Raw genomic sequence first — 22039 nt, 5'->3', positions numbered from 1 at the left:
TTCATAATTGGCCCGATGTAATTTGTTTGCTGCTCTTTAGCAAAATTTAGGTGTTTTTCCCGTTATTTTTTTTCCTAATTTTTCATATTTTGCCAATATCACACAGACCACATGTAGCATTTTTTTTGTTGCCATTTACTAAAACAAGAATTTAAGATATACTCCTTCCTTAACTATCATTTTTTGAAATAGATTTTGAAACCACACTTACATCTGCAAAACCTCTTTGAATTATTCCTAACCCAACCAATCCAACTACAGATGCCATACCAAGAGGAATGAAAAATATGTACAGATTATTATGTAAATGCGTAAGTATAATTTTAATGTAATTAGAAATGTGATAGATGCAGCTAGAGATAGAATACCTTGAAAAAAAGCCCCCAAACTTGCCTATAACCGAGGATTATTTGAATACTTGAGGCAACAATTGAAGCTCCTTGTATAGCCCGCATTGTATGTATAAATCTCTGCAAAACAATCACACGGAATGATCGCTTTCAATACCCTACCAAATAAAAAACTTATTAAGTATAAATTTCTAAGATTTGGGATTTACATAGAGCCATTTTGCATAAAACCATTGTACTCTACCCTTACTAATTCATCTACTGCCACATCATAATATGGATATAAAGTTGGTAAATGATAAATCGTAGTTTATCGATTATTTGCATTTCTTCAACTAAAATCCTCCTACGTTCCAATCAGAATTATTATCTAAGTTTATCCATAATAATTGTGATCTATCTTCCATGGTTTGAAATTGCGGACCGCAACACATGTTGCGGCCGCAATATTGCGGTTGCGGGCAGCAACGCATCGGCAACAGACCGCAATTGCGGTGTGAATGAAAATCACACGCAACAGCCGCATCACCACCGCAACAGAACGGTAAATAACGCATTATAACGGTGTTTCAACCGCATCAGACCGCAACGGACCGCAACATACATTTATTCAGTTTAAAATTACTCTTAATAGAACCAAAGCAAGAGAATAAGAATATTAAGTACAAACTGAAAAGTATCTAAATACTTACAGAAGAATCTTAGAAAAATAGAATAAGAATCTCTGTTACATACCTTTATGTCATTTATCAGCTTTTCTTAGATTCCAAATGAATATTATACCAGTTAATAACTTCATATATATCAGCTTTTCTTAACTTCATTTGCTGAGCTCAATAATTTTCTTTCACCACTGCATAACTTCAATGAATATAATACCAGTTCCGAATCTCAAACTTCATTTCACTTCAAACTTCCATCAATAAGTTTCTCCCTTTTCTCTCAAATTTCATTGTAAGTTTCTCTCATTTCACTTATATATTGAAATAGTTTCTTTTTGCTTCACTATATGCTTGATTTTTTATTTCAATTTAAGAAAAAAACTTGGTTATTATTGTTGTAGTTTACTGGAAAAGTTAGAGGAGAAATAAGAAAATATGGGTTGTTAGTTGTTGTTTTAACGCAGGAACAAGGAACAGTAGGTAGAATGGAAAAGTTTGAGGAGAAATAAGAAAATATGGGTTGTTAGTTGTTGTTTTAACGCAGGGACAAGGAACAGTAGGTAGAAATGTAGAATAGAGAGAAGAACATACAAAATATTTTCTATCATATGTTAATTTATTTATGATTTAAGATATGTAGGCCCATGTTGATCATTTATTTCCTGGAACATGATAAGCCACGTAGGGGTTTTCTTAGCCACAAATATGAAATTTTCTTAGCCACAAATACGAAATGTGATATAAATGTCATAGTTTAAATTTAATTTATATATTTATTTAAATTTTGGTTAAAATTTAGGAGGGAATTTATAGAGGGAGAATATGGTGTGTGTAGAAAATAAGTCAAAAAAATTATCTTGTGAAGTTAAGATAATTTTAATTTTTAAATAGTTTATTGCTTTTTTATATTTAGTTAATTATGTTAATATTAAAAACATTTTTAAAAAGTTGTTAAATTTTAGTCACCTAAAACTTAAAATTTTTATTAAAAAAAAACTATTTTATATTTTTGACAAACAATTTTTGTTATGTTAGTTAATTTTTGAATAATTTACTTTTTTTTTATATTTAGTTAATGTTAAATCAATTTTTGTTATGTTAGTTAATTGTTTTATGTTAGTTAATCAATTAGTTTTTAATAAAATGTTAGATTTTATTTAAATTTTATATTTATCTCTAATTATTTTTTATATTAAATTAATAGGTGTTATTAAATATACACAATGCCGCCAAGAGAAGAATTCCCTACAAAAGCTCTGGATGGTGCTCCAAGTAATGATATTGGGTGGTATTTTGGAACGCCAGAACCCGGAAGTCGCAACAATGTTCGTTGCAAACTTTGTAATGTGGTAGTAAAAGGTGGGATTACAAGATTGAAGCAACATATAGCACATATGAAAGGACAAGTTGCAGGTTGTGCTAGAGTAACAACTATGGTTAGAGAAAATATGATGAAACTTCTACTTGATTCAAAAGCAAAGAGAAATGATTCTAAAAGAAGAAAAGAAGAATTTGAAGAACGTTTAAGAGGAGATGTTGAAGATGAAGATGAAGATGTGGATACTCTTATTGATGATCAATTGAGATATGCAACACAACAAAGCCTTAGATCACATCAAGAATGGGAAAATATACAACAGTTCAGACGAGAAACAACAGGTTCTGGAAATGTATATGAACATGGCGGAAGCTCTCGTGTCAGTGTTAGTGGGGCTGAAAGGCCAGAAGATATCTCTTTTTCTTTGAGATCTACTAATATTGATCTTGTTAGGAGCAAAAGCATGAAGCAACCAAGAGCTGGTAAAGGGTTTTTGAAGACATGGAGGAAAAGGCTTGGAGAGGCTGTAAGCAAATTTATAATTTATGAACGTTTGCCTATGAATTTATCTAACTCTCCTTGGTTACATAATTTGCTTTATACTGCTTCTGAGGTTGGAAAAGCAAAATGTCCAACTCCTTATGAAATCTCAAATGTTTACTTAGAAGCTGAATATAAGGAAATGTTGGAGTGGATAAATGGTATGAAAAAAATTTGGCAAGAAAGAGGAGCAACAATAATGTGTGATGGTTGGACAGACAGCATCAACCATACTCATATTATGAATTTCTTGGTATATTGTCACAAAGGTACTGTGTTTTGGAAGTCTGTTGATGCTTCTGATGTTGATAGTAGAAACACTGAATACTATTTTCAATTGTTGGATAAAGTTGTGGAAGAAGTGGGTGAAGAGTATGTAGTTCAAGTGGTAACAGACAATGAAGCCGCATTAAAAGCGGCTGGTCAAAAGCTTATGGAGAAGAGACCCCATTTATATTGGTCTTCTTGTGCTGCTCATTGTTTAGATCTTTGCTTGGAGGATATAGGAAAAAAGAAAAGCATACAAAACTTATTAAGTGAAGCAAAAATGGTGACAACCTTCATCTACAACCATACGTATATTGTGAGTCTCATGAAAAAATATACTGGCGGTAGAGATATTGTTCGTCCTGGTGTTACCCGATTTGCAACACAATTTCTACAACTTCAAGCAATTGTTAGACAAAGGGAAGGTCTTGAAAACATGTTCAATTCTGAAGAATTTAGAAAAACAAAATATGGTAAAGAGAAGAAAGGACCGGGATATGAAGCAAGAAAAATTATTATGAGTAGGGACTTTTGGAGTAAGGCCAATGATATTTTGAAAGTATTTGAGCCTATTGTAAAAGTTTTGAGACTAGTGGATGGTGACGAGAAACCAACAATGGGTTTCATATATGAAGCCATTGATCGAGCAAAACAAGCAATTCAACAGAATTCTCGTTATCATTCCAAATACAATGATATCATTGACAAACGTTGGAAATTCATGCACTCTGATCTTCATTCTGCTGGTATGTCAATATACTTTATAATTTTAATTTTGTCATGCAATTTAAATTTATAACATCATAACCTCAATAATTGATTTTGATTTCTAGGTTATTTTTTTAATCCACAATTTCAATATGGAATCGAGCATGGGAAAGCTGTTTACAAAGAAACATTTAATGGAACAAAGGAAGTAATCATGAAGCTAGAAAGAAACATGGACGATCAAATCAAAGCTCTAAACCAAGTAAGTAGTGGATATTATATTCTCATATAATAAATTATTTATTAAGAAATCTATTTATGTATTGATATGTTTTGTTATATTACCTAGCTAACACTTTTTAGAGAAAAGAGTGAAACGTTTGGTACACCTCTAGCTCAAAAATCTTGGTCTAAGATGGATGCAGGTAAAATATAAGTTTTTTTTATAAGTTTTTATAAATATACTTTATTTTTTAAATATAACTAATAATTTTTTTTCTTTACTTAAAAAGCTCAATGGTGGGAATATCATGGTTCATGTGCTCCTGAACTTCAACATTTGGCTATGATAGTTCTCAGTCAAACAACCTCTGCCACAAATTGTGAGAGAAATTGGAGTACATTTAGCTATATTCACACAAAGACAAGAAATAGATTGAAGTACAAAAAATTGCATAAGCTTGTCTTCACACATTACAACATGAAGTTGAGAATGAGAGATAAATTAAGGAAGAGCCGGGAAGAAATAGAAGCAAGTTTTGATCCGATAAATCTTGACTGTATATTTCAAGAAGATCCGTTATCTCAATGGATAGAAGAGAGGGAAAATCCATTATTGGATGGAGTTCAAAATGCAGAATGGTTACCAATAGTTGATACAGATGATGAAAATGTTGATGATAATAGTGAATCTAATGATAGTGGTGGCTTAAGTCCACCAAGCGGTAATAGTGGTGATGGGGGTGGTAATGAAGTGGATAACGAAGGTGAAAATGAAGGTGGAAGTGGGGGTGGTGATGATGAAGGAGAAGATGAAGAGCAATTACAACTTGATCCATATCATGAAATACCACCTGGTTATAGGCGTTATAGGAACTTGAATGATATAGATCGTTCTGACAACTCACTACTTGACACGAGAGGAAATGTGTCACAATCTGGAAGAAAAGGGAAAAGAAAAAAAAATGCTCCACTTGAAGATTCCTCCTCTTCTAGTATTGCTCATAGTTTTAGTGATTTTGGGATTGGTGATTCTTCACAAAGTAGTCAACAATCGTATCCTCCTGTTTATCAGTATCCTTATTTCAACTCCTATAACCAATATCCTAGTGATCAAGCTCCTTCGTACTACCAACAATCAATGAATTATCACAATCCTTATCATCAACAATCAAATGGTAGTTTTTTTGGTTATGTCTTTGGACAAGAAGCTACACAAGATGATAGTCAGAGTGAAAGTACAAGTTATGCTCCTTCACGTCATTCCACTATGTGGTAGCAAGAGTCATGTAAGTTACATTTTCAAACATTGAATTTATATATATTAAAATATATGTGATGAAAAGTTTTAATATTAGATGCAATTTAAAGGAACTAATTAGGAGTTTCATCTTCTTGTATTTTTTTTTTGCAGTGAAGACATCAAGATGGCAACAAAGGATATTAATATAATATTTGTGTCTCTAGATCTTTTATTTAAAATAAATTGTAACTTATTTGTATTATTACTTGTATTATGTACTTTAAAGTTACTTTCAAGGTTATGTTTATTTAAATAACTTACAAGAATGATTATGATAATGCTTGTTTTGTTAGAATTCATTTTAAATTATACATAAATACCATATAATAGACTAAAAGTGAATTAAAACTAATGTAAAATTATAAATACAAGAAAGATAAATAATTACAATAATTTTAAAATTTTTTTAAAATTTAATGCGTGTATAAAATTATTTCACGCCGCAACGGCCGCAATGCGCAACGCAGTGACCGCATTGACCGCAATCGCAATATCCGCAACCGCAGCCGCATCCGCAGCCGCAACCGCAATTTAAAACCATGTTCTTCTATCATTTTTACACTGGTTGGTGAAAAAGCCAAAGCAGGTAAATCACAAATCCAGAATTTGAATAACCAATGTTTAAACTTAATGTTGCCTTAAATACGCACCAATAATGAGAAGGAAGCAGGACACTTACTTCATGAGGATCATTAATCCATTGCAATGAGGAGTCACCGATAATATAAGCAACTGAAATTACATATGCGAATGAGCCTCCAACTGCTGCAGGTAATCTTGTTCCAATAAATGCTTCGAGAAGTGTGTTAATGCCAGCTACAAAAAGAATGGTTTGTATTACCCTTGCCTTGTCACCCTGGTCGAACAAAAAATCCAAACTAAGAACAATTAAAATCCTCACCAAAAGAATGTCAAAAGCAACAAGTGTACATATGATATTTACATATTGATATGGTTATACAAAAAATCTACACTTCCCCACTATCTAACTACTCAATCTTTTATATCGCATTCTCTAAACATAAACAATACACTTGTCCACCAGAAGTAATCTTAACTGAAACACTATCTAACTACTCAATCTTCTATATCGCATTCTCTAAACATAAACAATGCATATACACAATGATAAATATCAATTTTTGACTAAAGTTTAACCAAGCCATGAACTACAAGCATAAATAGAAAAATATGAACACACAACCAAATTAAACTCAAAGTCCTTATAACTAATTATTACCACCTCTTTGAAAATTTTGAAAACATCATAAACGAGTATAAAGTCAATCTATACCAATTTGAAGATCAAATTGTCGTATCAATGTCTCCATCTAAGATTAATAATACAAATTTTATGAATAAATAATAGTACAATCCAAGTGAAACCATTTTCTAATATAAATTTAACTTATTAAATAATAGCACTACTTTTATATTTTGCAAAAACCAGTTGAAATAAAAGAAAGACAAAAAAAAAAAAAGATTACTGAGTCAAATAAAGTGCCACTAGTAATAATATAACTACCATGATATGTTGTGAATTCAATGCCAAGAACAAAGTATAAAACAAGGAAGAAGAGGAACACAAGAATTGGTTATAACTGCTATTCTTTTACTTTCTCTTAAAACAAGATTACAAGTTTACAAGAATAACAAATAACCTCTCTCACCCTAAATTAGGATTTGCAGCTTAGCAATGATGAGAGACTAGTATGCTATTTATAATAAAACCTAACATACTAACTAATGGGCTTTTTCAGCAAGGCCCATTACACAAGCCAACTTAATACACAAGCTAACTTAACAAATTAGGGTTTAAACACTAAAACATAATTTAACATGCTAACAACTCTAGCATCTTCGACATCTGCATGCTAGACCCATCTTCGACTACAGCATGCACACTTCGACACCAGCATGTGAACAATCCTTCGACTTCATGCTTAACTCTGTCGAACTGTCGAACCAAGAAGCTACCCTTCGACAATACTAGAGTTCGATCCAATATCTCACAAATCTCCACCTTGGACCTAACTCTACAACGTGAACAAACTAGCTTTCTTCATGCAGCTTTATCAACTGCATACAGTGGAAAAACTTGCAACTCGGCAATGTCTTGGTGATCATATCAGCAGCATTGTCTTCAGTCGAAACCTTCAGCACTTGGACTTCTCCACGCTCGATTACTCCTCTGACGAAATGCAGCCTCACATCAATGTGCTTAGTTCGCTCATGATAGGCTGAATTCTTCGACAGGTGTATTGCACTTTGACTATCACATTTAACAGTGATACCTCGACCTTGAAGTTTCAGCTCCTTCGCAAAACCTTCAAGCCACAATGCTTCTTTCACAGCTTCAGTTAGGGCAATATACTCCGCTTCAGTGGTTGATAGAGCAACAACCTTCTGAAGTGTTGCTTTCCAACTAATTGCAGTGCCAAACATAGTGAAAACATATCCAGAAATAGATTTTCTGGAATCCATACAACCTGCATAATCAGAGTCGACATATCCTTCTATTACTGCTTTACTATTTTCACCCAAGGCTCCACCATAAATTAGGACTCTATTCAGAGACCCATTTATGTACCTTAAAATCCACTTCAATGCTTGCCAGTGAGCCTTTCCAGGATTCGCCATGTACCTGCTTACAAGACTGACTGCGTAAGCTATGTCGGGTCTAGTACAAACCATAGCATACATCAAAGAACCAACTATATTAGCATACGGAATGCTATTCATATAGGCTCTTTCGACATCAGTACTGGGACACTGATCAATACTCAGCTTGAATTGAGGGTTTGTTGGAGTCACAACTGGCTTCGAATTCGACATACCAAACTTTTCAAGAATCTTCCGTAGATATGCCTCTTGAGATAGGCATAACTTCGACTTCTTTCTATCTCTTCGAATGTCGATTCCAAGAATCCTGGAAGCAGCTCCCAGATCCTTCATATCGAACTCCTTATGGAGTTCAGCCTTCACCCTCGTCACATCTTCAACATTGTTGCTTGCTATGAGAATATCATCCACATAAAGCAACAAAATAACAAATGAATTACCAGGTCGAAATCTGAAGTAAACGCAGTGGTCGAACTGACTTCTAATGAAACTTATGCGTGCCATGAAATTGTCGAATCTCCTATTCCACTGTCGAGGAGATTGTTTCAGCCCATACAAAGATCTCTTTAACTTGCACACATAATCTTCCTTCCCCTTTCCGACATACCCTTCAGGTTGCCTCATCAGGATCGTTTCATCTAAATCACCATACAAGAACGCAGTCTTCACATCCATTTGTTCCAGTTCAAGGTCGAACTGTGCCACCATGGCAAGCAACATTCGAATGGACCTATGCTTCACAACAGGAGAAAACACATCATTGAAGTCGACACCTTCTTTCTGAGTGAAACCCCTTGCAACTAACCTTGCCTTGTATCTTTTCGACGTCACTCCTTCAATTCCTTCCTTAAATTTGAAAATCCATTTACAGCTGACTAACCTTGCCCCATCAGGTTTCTTGATCAGTTCCCAAGTATGATTATCATGAAGAGATTTCATCTCATCATCCATGGCCTTCAGCCATTCAGTCTTATTTCGACTCCTCATAACTTCCTTATAGTCTCTAGGTTCTTCGTCTAGAAACCTCACTTGCAGAGATTAAGGCATAAGCTATAAGATCTGCATATCCAAGTCTTTGAGGTGGCTTGATGACTCTTCTCGACCTATCTCTCGACAATAGGTAGTCATCGTCAGTTTCCTCAACTTCAGCATCTTCTGCTTCTTCTTCGACTTCATCTGGGATATGCAATTCAGCATCAACATGCTCCACCTCAACAGGAATCTCTACCTGTTCCAGCTCTTCGTCAGATGTTTCTGTACTTCGACCAACATCATCAGTTTTCTTAAAAGCCATTTCAGCTTCATTGAAAACTACATCTCGACTGGTGATACACCTCCTGTGACCTGGCTCTAGGCACCATAGCCTATAAGCTTTGACTCCTTCAGGGTATCCCATGAACATGCATTTCAGAGCTCTAGGTGTAGACGCTGGCCTATAGATCTAGAGGGGGGGTGAATAGATCTCACTAAGTTTTTACAGATTTTTCTACAGACTTGAGCGAAAGCGGTTCTGAATCGACTTGCGTCTATTCTGGACCGCTATTGCAAAGGTCGTATGTGTTTCAAAACCAAAAAGTAAGTGGAATTGATGGTGAAGTAATATGATAGCTAACCAATACGTTTAACAACTGAAATCCAATTAACTTCTAGATTGACAACTTTGATTTGCAATGCAGTAAGATTGGATTAAGCAAAAACACAAACACTTGGTGATAGGTTCAAATTGATAGTGATTCAAGTTGTGGTGAATTGTGATGTTTGTGCAGAACTTTAATTCACAATTTTAACACTTGAATCGTTGATCAATTTTGCACTTATAACCAATTATGAACAGAAAGTAAAAGAGAAAGTAAAAGCGACAAGAACACGATATTTGTTTAGGCAGTTCGTCGATCGTCCTCGCTACGACTACGTCTGCCCCCAATTCCAAATTGAAATTGGGTAATCTTTCATTAATGTTGAAAGTAGTATATACAAAGAAGATAACAAAGCGATAAACGATAAACCAATTATGTCGATCCTTTGAATCTTCTTCCCCCTTAATCTTGAGCCAGATCAAGGTTATCCAAGAGCTTCACTTTGATTCCCTTCTGCAGTGTCTTGATTCCTTGAACTCCCTGTTCCTCAATCGTTACACTCAGCCGAATCCTCAATGAACGCCTCTTGATAAAAACCCCCAAGAACCACCCGTCGTGGAGGACAAAACCCGCAGATTTTATTCACCAACAAACCCCACAAACCTTCACCCACTAGGAATCTTCAATTCCGTTCCATGGACGTTATCGAACTCATCACTAACCCGCAACGCAAGAATGATTATGTGTAATTGTGTTGGAGATGATGAAGAACGAAGATGAGAAGCGTTTGTGTATCTTTCAGTCGTTGGTGTTGCTTGAATAATTACCCTTGCACAATATATATGATTGCATAACAGTTAGAACCAAGAAAAACTGATTTTTGAACTTTCTTGATCAGTTAGGTCGACCACTTGTAGTGCTTAGGTCGACCTAACAGAGCTTGCAGAATTTTTGCTCCCAGTTAGGTCGACCTGTTGAAGGAGTAGGTCGACCAGAATCCTCTTCTGATGCATTCTGGGGACATTTTCACAGATTAGGTCGACCTAGTTGCCATGTAGGTCGACCTAGCAGACTGATATGAAGATTTCTTCATTTTGAGTCGACCTAAATGGTCTGTGAGTCGACCTAGCAGAGGTATATGGATTTTCCTTCATTTTAGGTCGACCTAGGTTGACAGTAGGTCGACCTAACTGCTGATTTTCTGCATTTTTCATGTCCAGCTTGTGTTGAGTCGACTTATATGCATAGTGGATCACCTTGTGCTTTCATGAGTGATCAAATGCTTTGCTTTTCTGATTCCTCCTTGTTGTTTGAATGCTCATTTGAGTTTGCCATAAATCAAAAACATCTTTGAGTGTAATCTTGTACTCACATACTCCCCCTTTTTGATGATGGCAAACCAATAGTCAAAAGCTTTGGTAGTAAGTGACAAGGACTCAACAGAGCTCCCCCGTACATCCAGCATCTATCTTTCAACAGGGCAATCTCTCAACAAAGCTCCCCCGTACATCCAGCATCTATCTCCCCCTTTGTCAACATCAAAAAGAGAAAACAGGAGAATAGAAGAGTAACAAGAGAACCATAGATAATAATGCTAGCATGTATAGTGTAGTAGGTAAAAGGTAGTTAATGGTAGAATGAGACACATATGTGAGCAGGAGCAGTTTTTATGCATGAGGTCACTATAAGCATGTTAATTGATAGCATATTATAGTATCAATAATATTTTTGGAAGTGAACAACAATTACGTTACCGCTTTTTCAATATGACGCCTGGCTTGATGATGAACTACCTTTATGCTAAAAAAAATGTTAGCAAGACAAATAGATATATACATAAAGTAAAGAAATAATATTAAGAGAAAACAAACGTAATTATCCCAAATTAGAGATATCGAGTATCCCTAATTCCCTACGAATGTTGAAATATTGCTCCGTTGCTAGTGGTTTGGTGAAGATGTCAGCTAGTTGCTTCTTGCTTTCTACATGTTCAAAAGTAACGTCTCCTTTCTCTACATGATCTCGTAGAAAGTGATGCCTTATTTCAATGTGTTTGGTACGTGAGTGTAAGACAGGATTTTTACTCAAGTTTATGGCGCTTGTGTTGTCGCACATGATAGGTATGTGATCTAGCTTAATACCAAAGTCAAGAAGTTGTTGCTTGAGCCATAATATTTGTGCACAGCAGCTTCCAGCAGCTACATATTCTGCCTCAGCAGTGGATAATGCAACCGATACTTGTTTCTTACTATGCCAACTTATTAATGAGTTTGAGAATAGATGACACGTTCCACTAGTGCTTTTTCTATCAGATTTGCAGCCAGCAAAATCTGAATCGGAGAATCCTACCAAATGACACTCATTTCCTTTTGGATACCATAGGCCATATGTAGTAGTTCCACGTAAGTATCGCAGAATTCTTTTGACAGCTTTCAAGTGAGATTCTTTTGGACAAGATTGATATCTTGCACACATACACACACTAAACATGATGTCTGGTCTTGAGGCAGTAAGATACAATAGTGAACCTATCATACCTCGGTATAATTTCACGTCAACCTCTTTACCTTTCTCATCTTTGTCTAGATTTGTATTTGTTGCCATAGGTGTGTCAATTTCCTTTGCTTCACTCATTCCAAATCTTTTGAGCAGCTCCGTACAATATTTAGTTTGATTCACAAACGTTCCATGACTGAGTTGCTTGATTTGTAGGCCAAGGAAGAAATTTAGCTCACCCATGAGACTCATCTCAAATTCACTCTGCATAAGCTTAGAAAAGTCTTTGACAAGTTTTGCATTAGTGGACCCAAATATAATATCATCTACATAAATTTGGACTAAGAGAATATCCTTATCTTTTCTTTTAATAAAGAGAGTAGTATCAACTTTACCTCTAGAGTACCCTTGACTAAGGAGAAATTTGCTCAAACGTTCGTACCAAGCCCGAGGGGCTTGTTTAAGACCGTATAGAGCACGTTTCAGCTTATAAACATGAGTTGGATACATGTAATTCTCAAAGCCGGGTGGCTGAGCAACATAGACTTCTTCATTTATATAGCCATTTAGAAAGGCACTCTTAACATCCATTTGGAATAGTTTGAAGTCTTTAGAACAAGCATAAGCAAGTAAGAGGCGAATAGCTTCGAGACGTGCTACAGGAGCGTATGTCTCTTCATAATCAATACCTTCCTCTTGATTGTAACCTTGGGCAACTAATCTAGCTTTGTTTCTAGTAATAACACCGTTTTCATCAAGTTTGTTACGAAAAACCCATCTAGTGCCTATTACTTGATGATCTCCCGGATGAGGGACTAAGTCCCAAACATCATTCCGTTTAAATTGGTTTAATTCTTCTTGCATGGCCATTAGCCAATGCTCATCAAGTAATGCATCCTTAGCGTTTTTCGGCTCAACTTGTGAAACAAAAGCAAAATGATGGCAGAAGTTACTTATCTTTGAGCGTGTTGTAACGCCCCTTGAGATGTCTCCTATTATATTATCAATTGGATGGTCTTTCACGTTTGTCCAGGCCTTGGGAAGTTCTTCATTGTTTGAGATGCTTTCTTTTTCATTTTCATTGTGAGACTCATCTTTCTCTCTCTCAGCATCTTTCTTTACAATACTTTCATCCTCATCTTCCTTATCCTTGACAATGTCTTCAGTGGATGGACCTGCACCATTAAATGAAAGACCTTTCTCGACATATTTTGCATAAGATTCATCAAAAGAAACGTGTACTGACTCTTCTACTATAAGTAATCTCTTATTATATATTCGATATGCTTTGCTAGATTGTGAGTAACCAAGGAATATGCCCTCATCAGCTTTAGCATCGAATTTGCCAAGATTATCCTTACCATTGTTCAAAACAAAACACTTGCAACCGAATACATGGAGATGAGATACATTTGGTTTTCTACCCTTTAGTAGTTCATAGGGAGTTTTGTTCAGTATAGGACGTATTGTTATCCTATTCAAAACATAACATGCTGTACTAATCGCGTCAGCCCAGAAATACTTTGGTAGATTACCCTCATTCAGCATTGTTCTTGCCAGCTCCTCTAGAACTCGATTTTTACGTTCAACTACTCCGTTTTGTTGAGGTGTTCTAGGAGCTGAAAAGTTATGCTCAATTCCATGTTTATCACAGTATTTTTCAAAAAGAATGTTTTCAAATTCTCCACCGTGATCACTTCGAATTGCAACTATTTTGTTGTTCATCTTGTTTTGACATAATCTTGCAAATTGAGTGAAGGCTGAAAAAGTTTGATCCTTACTAGGTAAAAAGATTGTCCAACAAAATCTCGAGTAATCATCGACAATGACAAAACCATAGGTGTTTCCACCTATGCTTTTAGTCCTTGAAGGGCCAAAGAGATCCATGTGAAGTAGTTCAAGAGGGCGTGATGTTGAAACCACGTTCTTTGATTTAAAAGAGATTTTTGTTTGCTTTCCCTTTTGACAAGCATCACATAGATGATCTTTTGAAAACTTCATTTTGGGTAAGCCGATTACTAAATCTTTTGAGACAACTTTATTTAGTAAGTCAAAATTTATGTGGGCGAGACGTCTATGCCAAAGCCATGAGTCATCGCCTAGAGCAACTAGACATTTGGTACTAGACTTAGATACCTCATCCAAGTTTAGCATGTAGATGTTGTTTACTCTTAAGCCCTTAAACATAATGTCTCTTTTCTTAGTATGTTCTATTGTGCATCCAGAATTTGTAAACATTACTTTAAAATCTTTGTCGCACAATTGACTTATACTTAAAAGATTATGTTTAAGACCTTCTACTAGCAGCACATCAGTTATAGTAGTGGTAGAAGGGTTACCTACACTTCCTTTACCAAGTATGGCTCCCCGATTGTTATCTCCATAGGTGACATACCCCTTTTTCTTTGCTTGAAACTCAACGAAAAGAGATAGGTCTCCAGTCATGTGTCTTGAACATCCGCTATCAAGGATCCACAACCTTTCGGCAATGTCAAGACACTTTTCCTGCAAGATTAATTTAAAGAGGGAGGTCCCCAATTTTCATTGGGTCCTTGGTAGTGAGTACACAATTTGTTGCACTTAGGCAACCATTGAAATACTCCTTTAGGAACTAAAATTCTCCTAAATTTGCATTTTTCAATGGTATGTCCCTTTTTGCAACAATAATGACAGGTAATATGATGAGAATATGGAGTTTTGCTAGTTGATACTTTTGGTACAAAAGTGTATTTACTATATAAAGGAGTATACGATCTTTTGAACTTGTTTGGATCAACCGCAAAAGTCACTTTTGGTTGTAGAGCCTTGTCTAACTTGGCTTTTAGATCTCTCACTTCTTTTTGCCAAATGTGACATGTCTCACAACCAAACCATGATGTAGGATCTAATTCAACTTTGTCCTTTTGAATGTCTAGCATAGATTGTTTTAAAGCTTCCATATCCCTTTCGGTTTTCTCAACTTTTGATTCAAGATATGAAAATATTTTCTTATTTGAGGCCAAAAGTTTGAAAGCTTTAATTGCATCTCTATGTAATTCTTCAAAAGCAAGTTTTAGTTGAGAATGAGATACCTTATCTACAAGTTCAGGTTTAAGATGACTTACAGCTTTCTTTTTCTTGTTTTGATGAGCCATGAAACATAGGTTTGCTGATTCTTCTTCATCGCTTGACGAGCTTTCACTAGATGAATCACTTTCCCATGCTATGTAAGCTCTTTTAGATTTGTTATGACCTTTGCTTTGGTTCTTCTCCTTTTCTTTCTTAAGGTATGGACAATCCGGTTTGTAGTGACCGGCTTTCCCACAATTGAAGCAAAGACCTTTGATCTTTCCTTTGTTGTCGTCATCTTGTTTGAACATGTTTGATTGCTTTCTATAGTTGATCAATCCTTTGTCGGAATGTTTTGCTCCATTTTTCTTTAGATATTTGTTGTATCTTCGCACAAACAGTCCCATTTCCTCATCATCGGAGTCTTCGTCATCACTTGTGTCACTATCCTTTGGCTCTCGTTTTGAGGTCTTGGAGCTCGAAGCTTTTAGAGCTATTGACTTCTTCTCTACCTCTTTCTCCATGTTCTTTTCTTTCTTTGTCCTCTTCTCATGCATGTCAAGGCATTTAAGATGCTGTTCATGTTCCTCTAGTTTACCAAAGAGAGTGGTAATGTCTAAAGTGTTGAGATCATTTGCTTCCTTAATTGCTGTAACTTTGGGCTGCCATTCCCTGTTCAAACACCTTAAGATTTTGTTAGTAGCAACTGCATTGGAAACAGGTCTATCAAGAGAATTTAATCGATTTTTCAGGTGAACGAATCTTTTCTGCATGCTTTCGATGGTTTCACCATCTTCCATGTGGAAAAGTTCGAACTCTTGAGTTAACGTATTGATCCTAGCTAGTTTGACATCATCCGTTCCCTCGTGGGCAACTTGCAATGTGTCCCACATAGCTTTAGCTGATCTACAATGGGAAACGCGATAGTATTCATCAACTCCTAGAGCTGAGATTAGAATGTTTCTCGCTTTCCAATCGTATGCATATTTCTTTTCATCTTCAGCATTCCAAGTATCTTCTGGTTTTGGAACAACTGCACCAGCTGCATTTGTCATAGTGATCTGAAATGGACCATTGACAATAGCTGTCCCGATGTTCCTATCAATTGCATTGATATGGACACACATACAATCCTTCCAATAGCCGTAGTTTTCTCCGTTGAAAACTGGAGCTCTATTATGAGCCCCTTTAGGTCCAGAAGCCATCTTTCCAATAAGTGTTTCACGTAGCACGGAATAAACCAGAGCTCTTGATGCCACTTGTAGACGCTGGCCTATAGATCTAGAGGGGGGGTGAATAGATCTCACTAAGTTTTTACAGATTTTTCTACAGACTTGAGCGAAAGCGGTTCTGAATCGACTTGCGTCTATTCTGGACCGCTATTGCAAAGGTCGTATGTGTTTCAAAACCAAAAAGTAAGTGGAATTGATGGTGAAGTAATATGATAGCTAACCAATACGTTTAACAACTGAAATCCAATTAACTTCTAGATTGACAACTTTGATTTGCAATGCAGTAAGATTGGATTAAGCAAAAACACAAACACTTGGTGATAGGTTCAAATTGATAGTGATTCAAGTTGTGGTGAATTGTGATGTTTGTGCAGAACTTTAATTCACAATTTTAACACTTGAATCGTTGATCAATTTTGCACTTATAACCAATTATGAACAGAAAGTAAAAGAGAAAGTAAAAGCGACAAGAACACGATATTTGTTTAGGCAGTTCGTCGATCGTCCTCGCTACGACTACGTCTGCCCCCAATTCCAAATTGAAATTGGGTAATCTTTCATTAATGTTGAAAGTAGTATATACAAAGAAGATAACAAAGCGATAAACGATAAACCAATTATGTCGATCCTTTGAATCTTCTTCCCCCTTAATCTTGAGCCAGATCAAGGTTATCCAAGAGCTTCACTTTGATTCCCTTCTGCAGTGTCTTGATTCCTTGAACTCCCCGTTCCTCAATCGTTACACTCAGCCGAATCCTCAATGAACGCCTCTTGATAAAAACCCCCAAGAACCACCCGTCGTGGAGGACAAAACCCGCAGATTTTATTCACCAACAAACCCCACAAACCTTCACCCACTAGGAATCTTCAATTCCGTTCCATGGACGTTATCGAACTCATCACTAACCCGCAACGCAAGAATGATTATGTGTAATTGTGTTGGAGATGATGAAGAACGAAGATGAGAAGCGTTTGTGTATCTTTCAGTCGTTGGTGTTGCTTGAATAATTACCCTTGCACAATATATATGATTGCATAACAGTTAGAACCAAGAAAAACTGATTTTTGAACTTTCTTGATCAGTTAGGTCGACCACTTGTAGTGCTTAGGTCGACCTAACAGAGCTTGCAGAATTTTTGCTCCCAGTTAGGTCGACCTGTTGAAGGAGTAGGTCGACCAGAATCCTCTTCTGATGCATTCTGGGGACATTTTCACAGATTAGGTCGACCTAGTTGCCATGTAGGTCGACCTAGCAGACTGATATGAAGATTTCTTCATTTTGAGTCGACCTAAATGGTCTGTGAGTCGACCTAGCAGAGGTATATGGATTTTCCTTCATTTTAGGTCGACCTAGGTTGACAGTAGGTCGACCTAACTGCTGATTTTCTGCATTTTTCATGTCCAGCTTGTGTTGAGTCGACTTATATGCATAGTGGATCACCTTGTGCTTTCATGAGTGATCAAATGCTTTGCTTTTCTGATTCCTCCTTGTTGTTTGAATGCTCATTTGAGTTTGCCATAAATCAAAAACATCTTTGAGTGTAATCTTGTACTCACACTAGGTTCGACCTTGTCTTGCCTAATGTGAGCATAGGCTACGCAGCCAAATACTCTCAGTTTGTCGAGATCTGGTGGATGTCCCGACCAAACTTCTTCAGGTGTCTTCATATCTAACGCTGTCGAAGGACATCTGTTTATCAGATATGTTGCTGTCGAAACAGCCTCAGCCCAGAACACCTTTGTTAACCCCGCACTAGTCAACATGCATCTGACTCTCTCCAAAATAGTTCGATTAAACCTTTCAGCCAAAACATTTTGCTGTGGAGTACCTGCAGTAGTTCTATGCCTTGCAATACCAGAGGCAGCACAAAAACTGTCGAATGCCTCATTGCAAAATTCAAGGCCATTGTCGGTTCTCAACCTCTTGACCTTTCTGCCAGTCTGATTTTCAACTAGAGTCTTCCAACTTTTGAAATTCTCAAAAGTTCATCCTTAGTCTTCTGGATGAATACCCATAATTTTCTGGAATAATCATCTACTATGGATAGAAAATACCTTGCTCCTGAATGTGATGGACACCTTGCAGGCCCCCAAAGATCAGCATGGATGTAATCAAGGGATCCATGTGTTCTTTGTTTGCCTTTGTTGAACTTCACTCTGCAAGATTTTCCAAGTACACAGGGTTCACAAAACTTCAGCTTTTCGATTTTGTCTCCACCAAGCAGATTTTGTTTCCCTAATTCGACCAGACCCCTTTCACTGACATGGCCCAATCTCATGTGCCAGATTTCTGTTTTCGACAAAGATTTCGTGGATGCAACATTTGTCGAACCACTTACAACTTCAGCCTCAAGGGTATACAAGCCTTGTTTCTTCGCGCCTCTCAAGACTTCCTTCGAACCCTTCATGACTCTTAGGATACTTTTCTCTCCTTGGAAAACATATCCTTTCTTGTCGAATTCACCAAGAGAAAGCAGATTTCTCTTCAAATCAGGAACATACCTGACTTCAGTCAACAACCTTATTGACTCATCATGGAGCTTGAATCTCACAGATCCAACACCTGCAATCTTGCAAGCCTTGTTGTTTCCCAACAATACTGATCCACCATCTTGATCACATAATTCCTCGAACAAGTCTTTGTTTGGAGTCATGTGCCAAGTGCAACCTGAATCCATAATCCACTCCTTCTTAGAGTCACTGCTTGAAACCACAAGAACATCAGATGATTCGAAATCATCTTGAACAATGGCAGCGTTGCCATTATCCTTACCTCCATGATATTTCAAGCGTTCAGGGCACACCTTTCTTGTGTGACCCTCCTTCTTACAATGGTAGCATCAAATGCCAGATGCTTCGCCACTGTAAGTCTTCGACTGACTTTTGCCTTTCTTCTTGTCGAACTTACCATCCTTTCGTAAGAGTTTTCCTTTAACGGCCAAACCTTCGCCAACAGTCGAAGGTTTATGCTCCTTTCGTTCATTCAAGTCCTTAGAGTACAAGGCTGATTGAACTTCTTCAAACGTCAGGGACTCCCTTCCATACAAGAGAGTTTCTTTGAAGTGAGCATGTGATCGAGGCAAAGAACACAATAGTAACAGCGCTTGATCTTCATCATCGATCTTCACATCAATATTTTCAAGATCAAGAATTAGCTTGTTGAACATATCCAACTGCTCAGCCAATACTTTGTCTTCAATCATCTTGAATGAATACAAAGCTTGCTTCAGGTAGAGTCGATTTACCAGCGATTTGATCATATACAAACTTTCAAGTTTCACCCATAACCCTGATGCCGTCGTCTCCTTTGATACCTGTCGGAGAACCTTATCACCAAGGCTCAACAAAATTGTGCTGTGTGCTTTCTCGATCATGGTTGTCTTCTCCGCTGCCGTTAATGCAGCATTCATGGCTGCCTCTCCCTTCAACGCTTCCAAACAACCCTGCTGAACCAGTAGGGCTTTCATCTTCAAGCGCCATAGACCGAAATCATTCACTCCGGTGAACTTTTCAATCTCATACTTTGTTGACGGCATCTTTTCCACGCTCACCGCACCAATTTGTTGTGAATTCAATGCCAAGAACAAAGTATAAAACAAGGAAGAAGAGGAACACAAGAATTGGTTATAACTGCTATTCTTTTACTTTCTCTTAAAACAAGATTACAAGTTTACAAGAATAACAAATAACCTCTCTCACCCTAAATTAGGATTTGCAGCTTAGCAATGATGAGAGACTAGTATGCTATTTATAATAAAACCTAACATACTAACTAATGGGCTTTTTCAGCAAGGCCCATTACACAAGCCAACTTAATACACAAGTTAACTTAACAAATTAGGGTTTAAACACTAAAACATAATTTAACATGCTAACAACTCTAGCATCTTCGACATCTGCATGCTAGACCCATCTTCGACTACAGCATGCACACTTCGACACCAGCATGTGAACAATCCTTCGACTTCATGCTTAACTCTGTCGAACTGTCGAACCAAGAAGCTACCCTTCGACAATACTAGAGTTCGATCCAATATCTCACATATCACTATAAAGAAAGACATAAAATTTTGAAAATTCTCACTCAATTCACCCCTTTCTAAATTTCAGTCCAACAAAGCAGCAGATCAAAAGTAACCCTTTGTTTTACAAAACTAACAGATAAGGGAAGACGGCAAAAATGAGAGAGAAAGAGAAAAGAAAATTTGTAATTTCCCACTCCTAACATCAAGATCTATTAACAATTTTACATTTCTTACTGTGTTGTTTGCTTCCCGATGAAAAGCTAGATGTTTCAAAGCAAAAAATAATAAACCATATAGAAGAGCCAAGTGCATAGAGTAAAGCAATCAACTAATGTAGTCATATATGATGCAATATTGCTAATTTCACTTAGCACCAAAACACGCAAACTACGCATGAAACTAATAAAAAACAGATCTGAATTACACAAATTGAAAGAAAATGGTTATGTTACAGTTACGGTGTTTGATTTATTTGTCTTTAATAATTCTTACCACAATACAGAGAACACACAAACATTTACTACATTTCAGCTGTATAGTGGGCGTAACATAGAAGGAATATGGTTTTAGGAGAAAATTGGGCAAAACATTTCCCATCGGGTTTTTCATGGCCTGATGTAAAGGCCCACTATCGTAACATTTTCCATCGGGTTTTATTTGGACCGATGTGAAGGCCCACTATGCGTAACATTTATCACATCAGACACTACAAGAAATACACGTATTACCTGCGGAATTTCCTGCGAAAAATATTTCGCAGGTATACCTGCGGATTTTCCTGGGACATTCTTAAGTGAAATAAACTTTCCTGCAGATATAGAATTGGCAGAAAATTCCGCAGGAATACCTGCGGATTTTTCTGCGGTTTACAAATTTCAAACAGAAAACGGAACTATAATGTAAATTCCGCAGGTAAATCTGCAGGAAAGTTTCCTGCGACTTTTGCTGCGGAAATTTGTTTTATAAAAACCAAATTATTATACAGAAGTTCGCAGGTAATTCCGCAGGAAATTTTCCTGCGGATTTTGCTGCAAATTTAACTAATTTCTTAAAATAATAGTAATTGTTGTTTAAATTTTTTTTTAAAATTAATCATTATATTTAATGGTTAATTATTTAATATTATTATATTAATTAATGTTTTATGTGAATTGTGTTATTTTTAAATTTTCATTTTAATTTTTTAATGAAATAAAAGGTATTAATAATTTTGAGAATGGGTATCAAAGATTTTTTTATAATAACCAATTTTTTAAAAAAATACATAAGTAAGTCATATTTCAAAATATTACCTTAATAATTATGTTTGCCATTCTATATTGCGCCTCCTATTTTTTTAAAAAAATTTCAATAACCCGTGAATTTACTGTTACTTACGGATTTATCTGCATATCGGACATTAAAATATTTTACCGCAAGTATCTAAATTTTTTTAAAAAGTAAGTGGCGTCATATGGAATAACGACTACGTGAAAAACACCCCCAAACATGATTGACGATTTCTCAATACATCTCATAGATCTTTTAGACACCACGCAAAATTTCATTTATGCCCCAAACTTTCGTAGATACATCTTTGGAAGGACCCTTTTTAAAAAAATCTTCGTGGATATCAATTAAAATAATTAAATATATTTTGGTTAATAATTGAATGTGTCAGTGCACCATCCAT

General features: G+C 36.3%; 2 protein-coding genes across 2 annotated transcripts; both read left to right on the top strand.

Moving 5' to 3' along the window:
* Nucleotides 1–2235: 2235 nt before the first annotated feature.
* Nucleotides 2236–4220, top strand: LOC131625883 (uncharacterized). The gene is made up of 3 exons (XM_058896719.1): nt 2236–3883; nt 3971–4107; nt 4209–4220. The coding sequence occupies exons 1-3, from the start codon at nt 2236–2238 to the stop codon at nt 4218–4220; spliced, it is 1797 nt and encodes a 598-aa protein (XP_058752702.1).
* Nucleotides 4120–5343, top strand: LOC131625882 (uncharacterized). Its single transcript, XM_058896718.1, has 2 exons — nt 4120–4270; nt 4358–5343. The coding sequence occupies exons 1-2, from the start codon at nt 4261–4263 to the stop codon at nt 5341–5343; spliced, it is 996 nt and encodes a 331-aa protein (XP_058752701.1). The 5' UTR covers nt 4120–4260.
* Nucleotides 5344–22039: the final 16696 nt, after the last annotated feature.

Source organism: Vicia villosa, unplaced genomic scaffold, assembly GCF_029867415.1.
Source record: "Vicia villosa cultivar HV-30 ecotype Madison, WI unplaced genomic scaffold, Vvil1.0 ctg.000248F_1_1, whole genome shotgun sequence".
Lineage (NCBI taxonomy): Eukaryota > Viridiplantae > Streptophyta > Magnoliopsida > Fabales > Fabaceae > Vicia > Vicia villosa.
The sequence above is the reverse complement of the archived record's forward strand: the minus strand, read 5'-3'. Positions and strand labels throughout refer to the sequence as shown.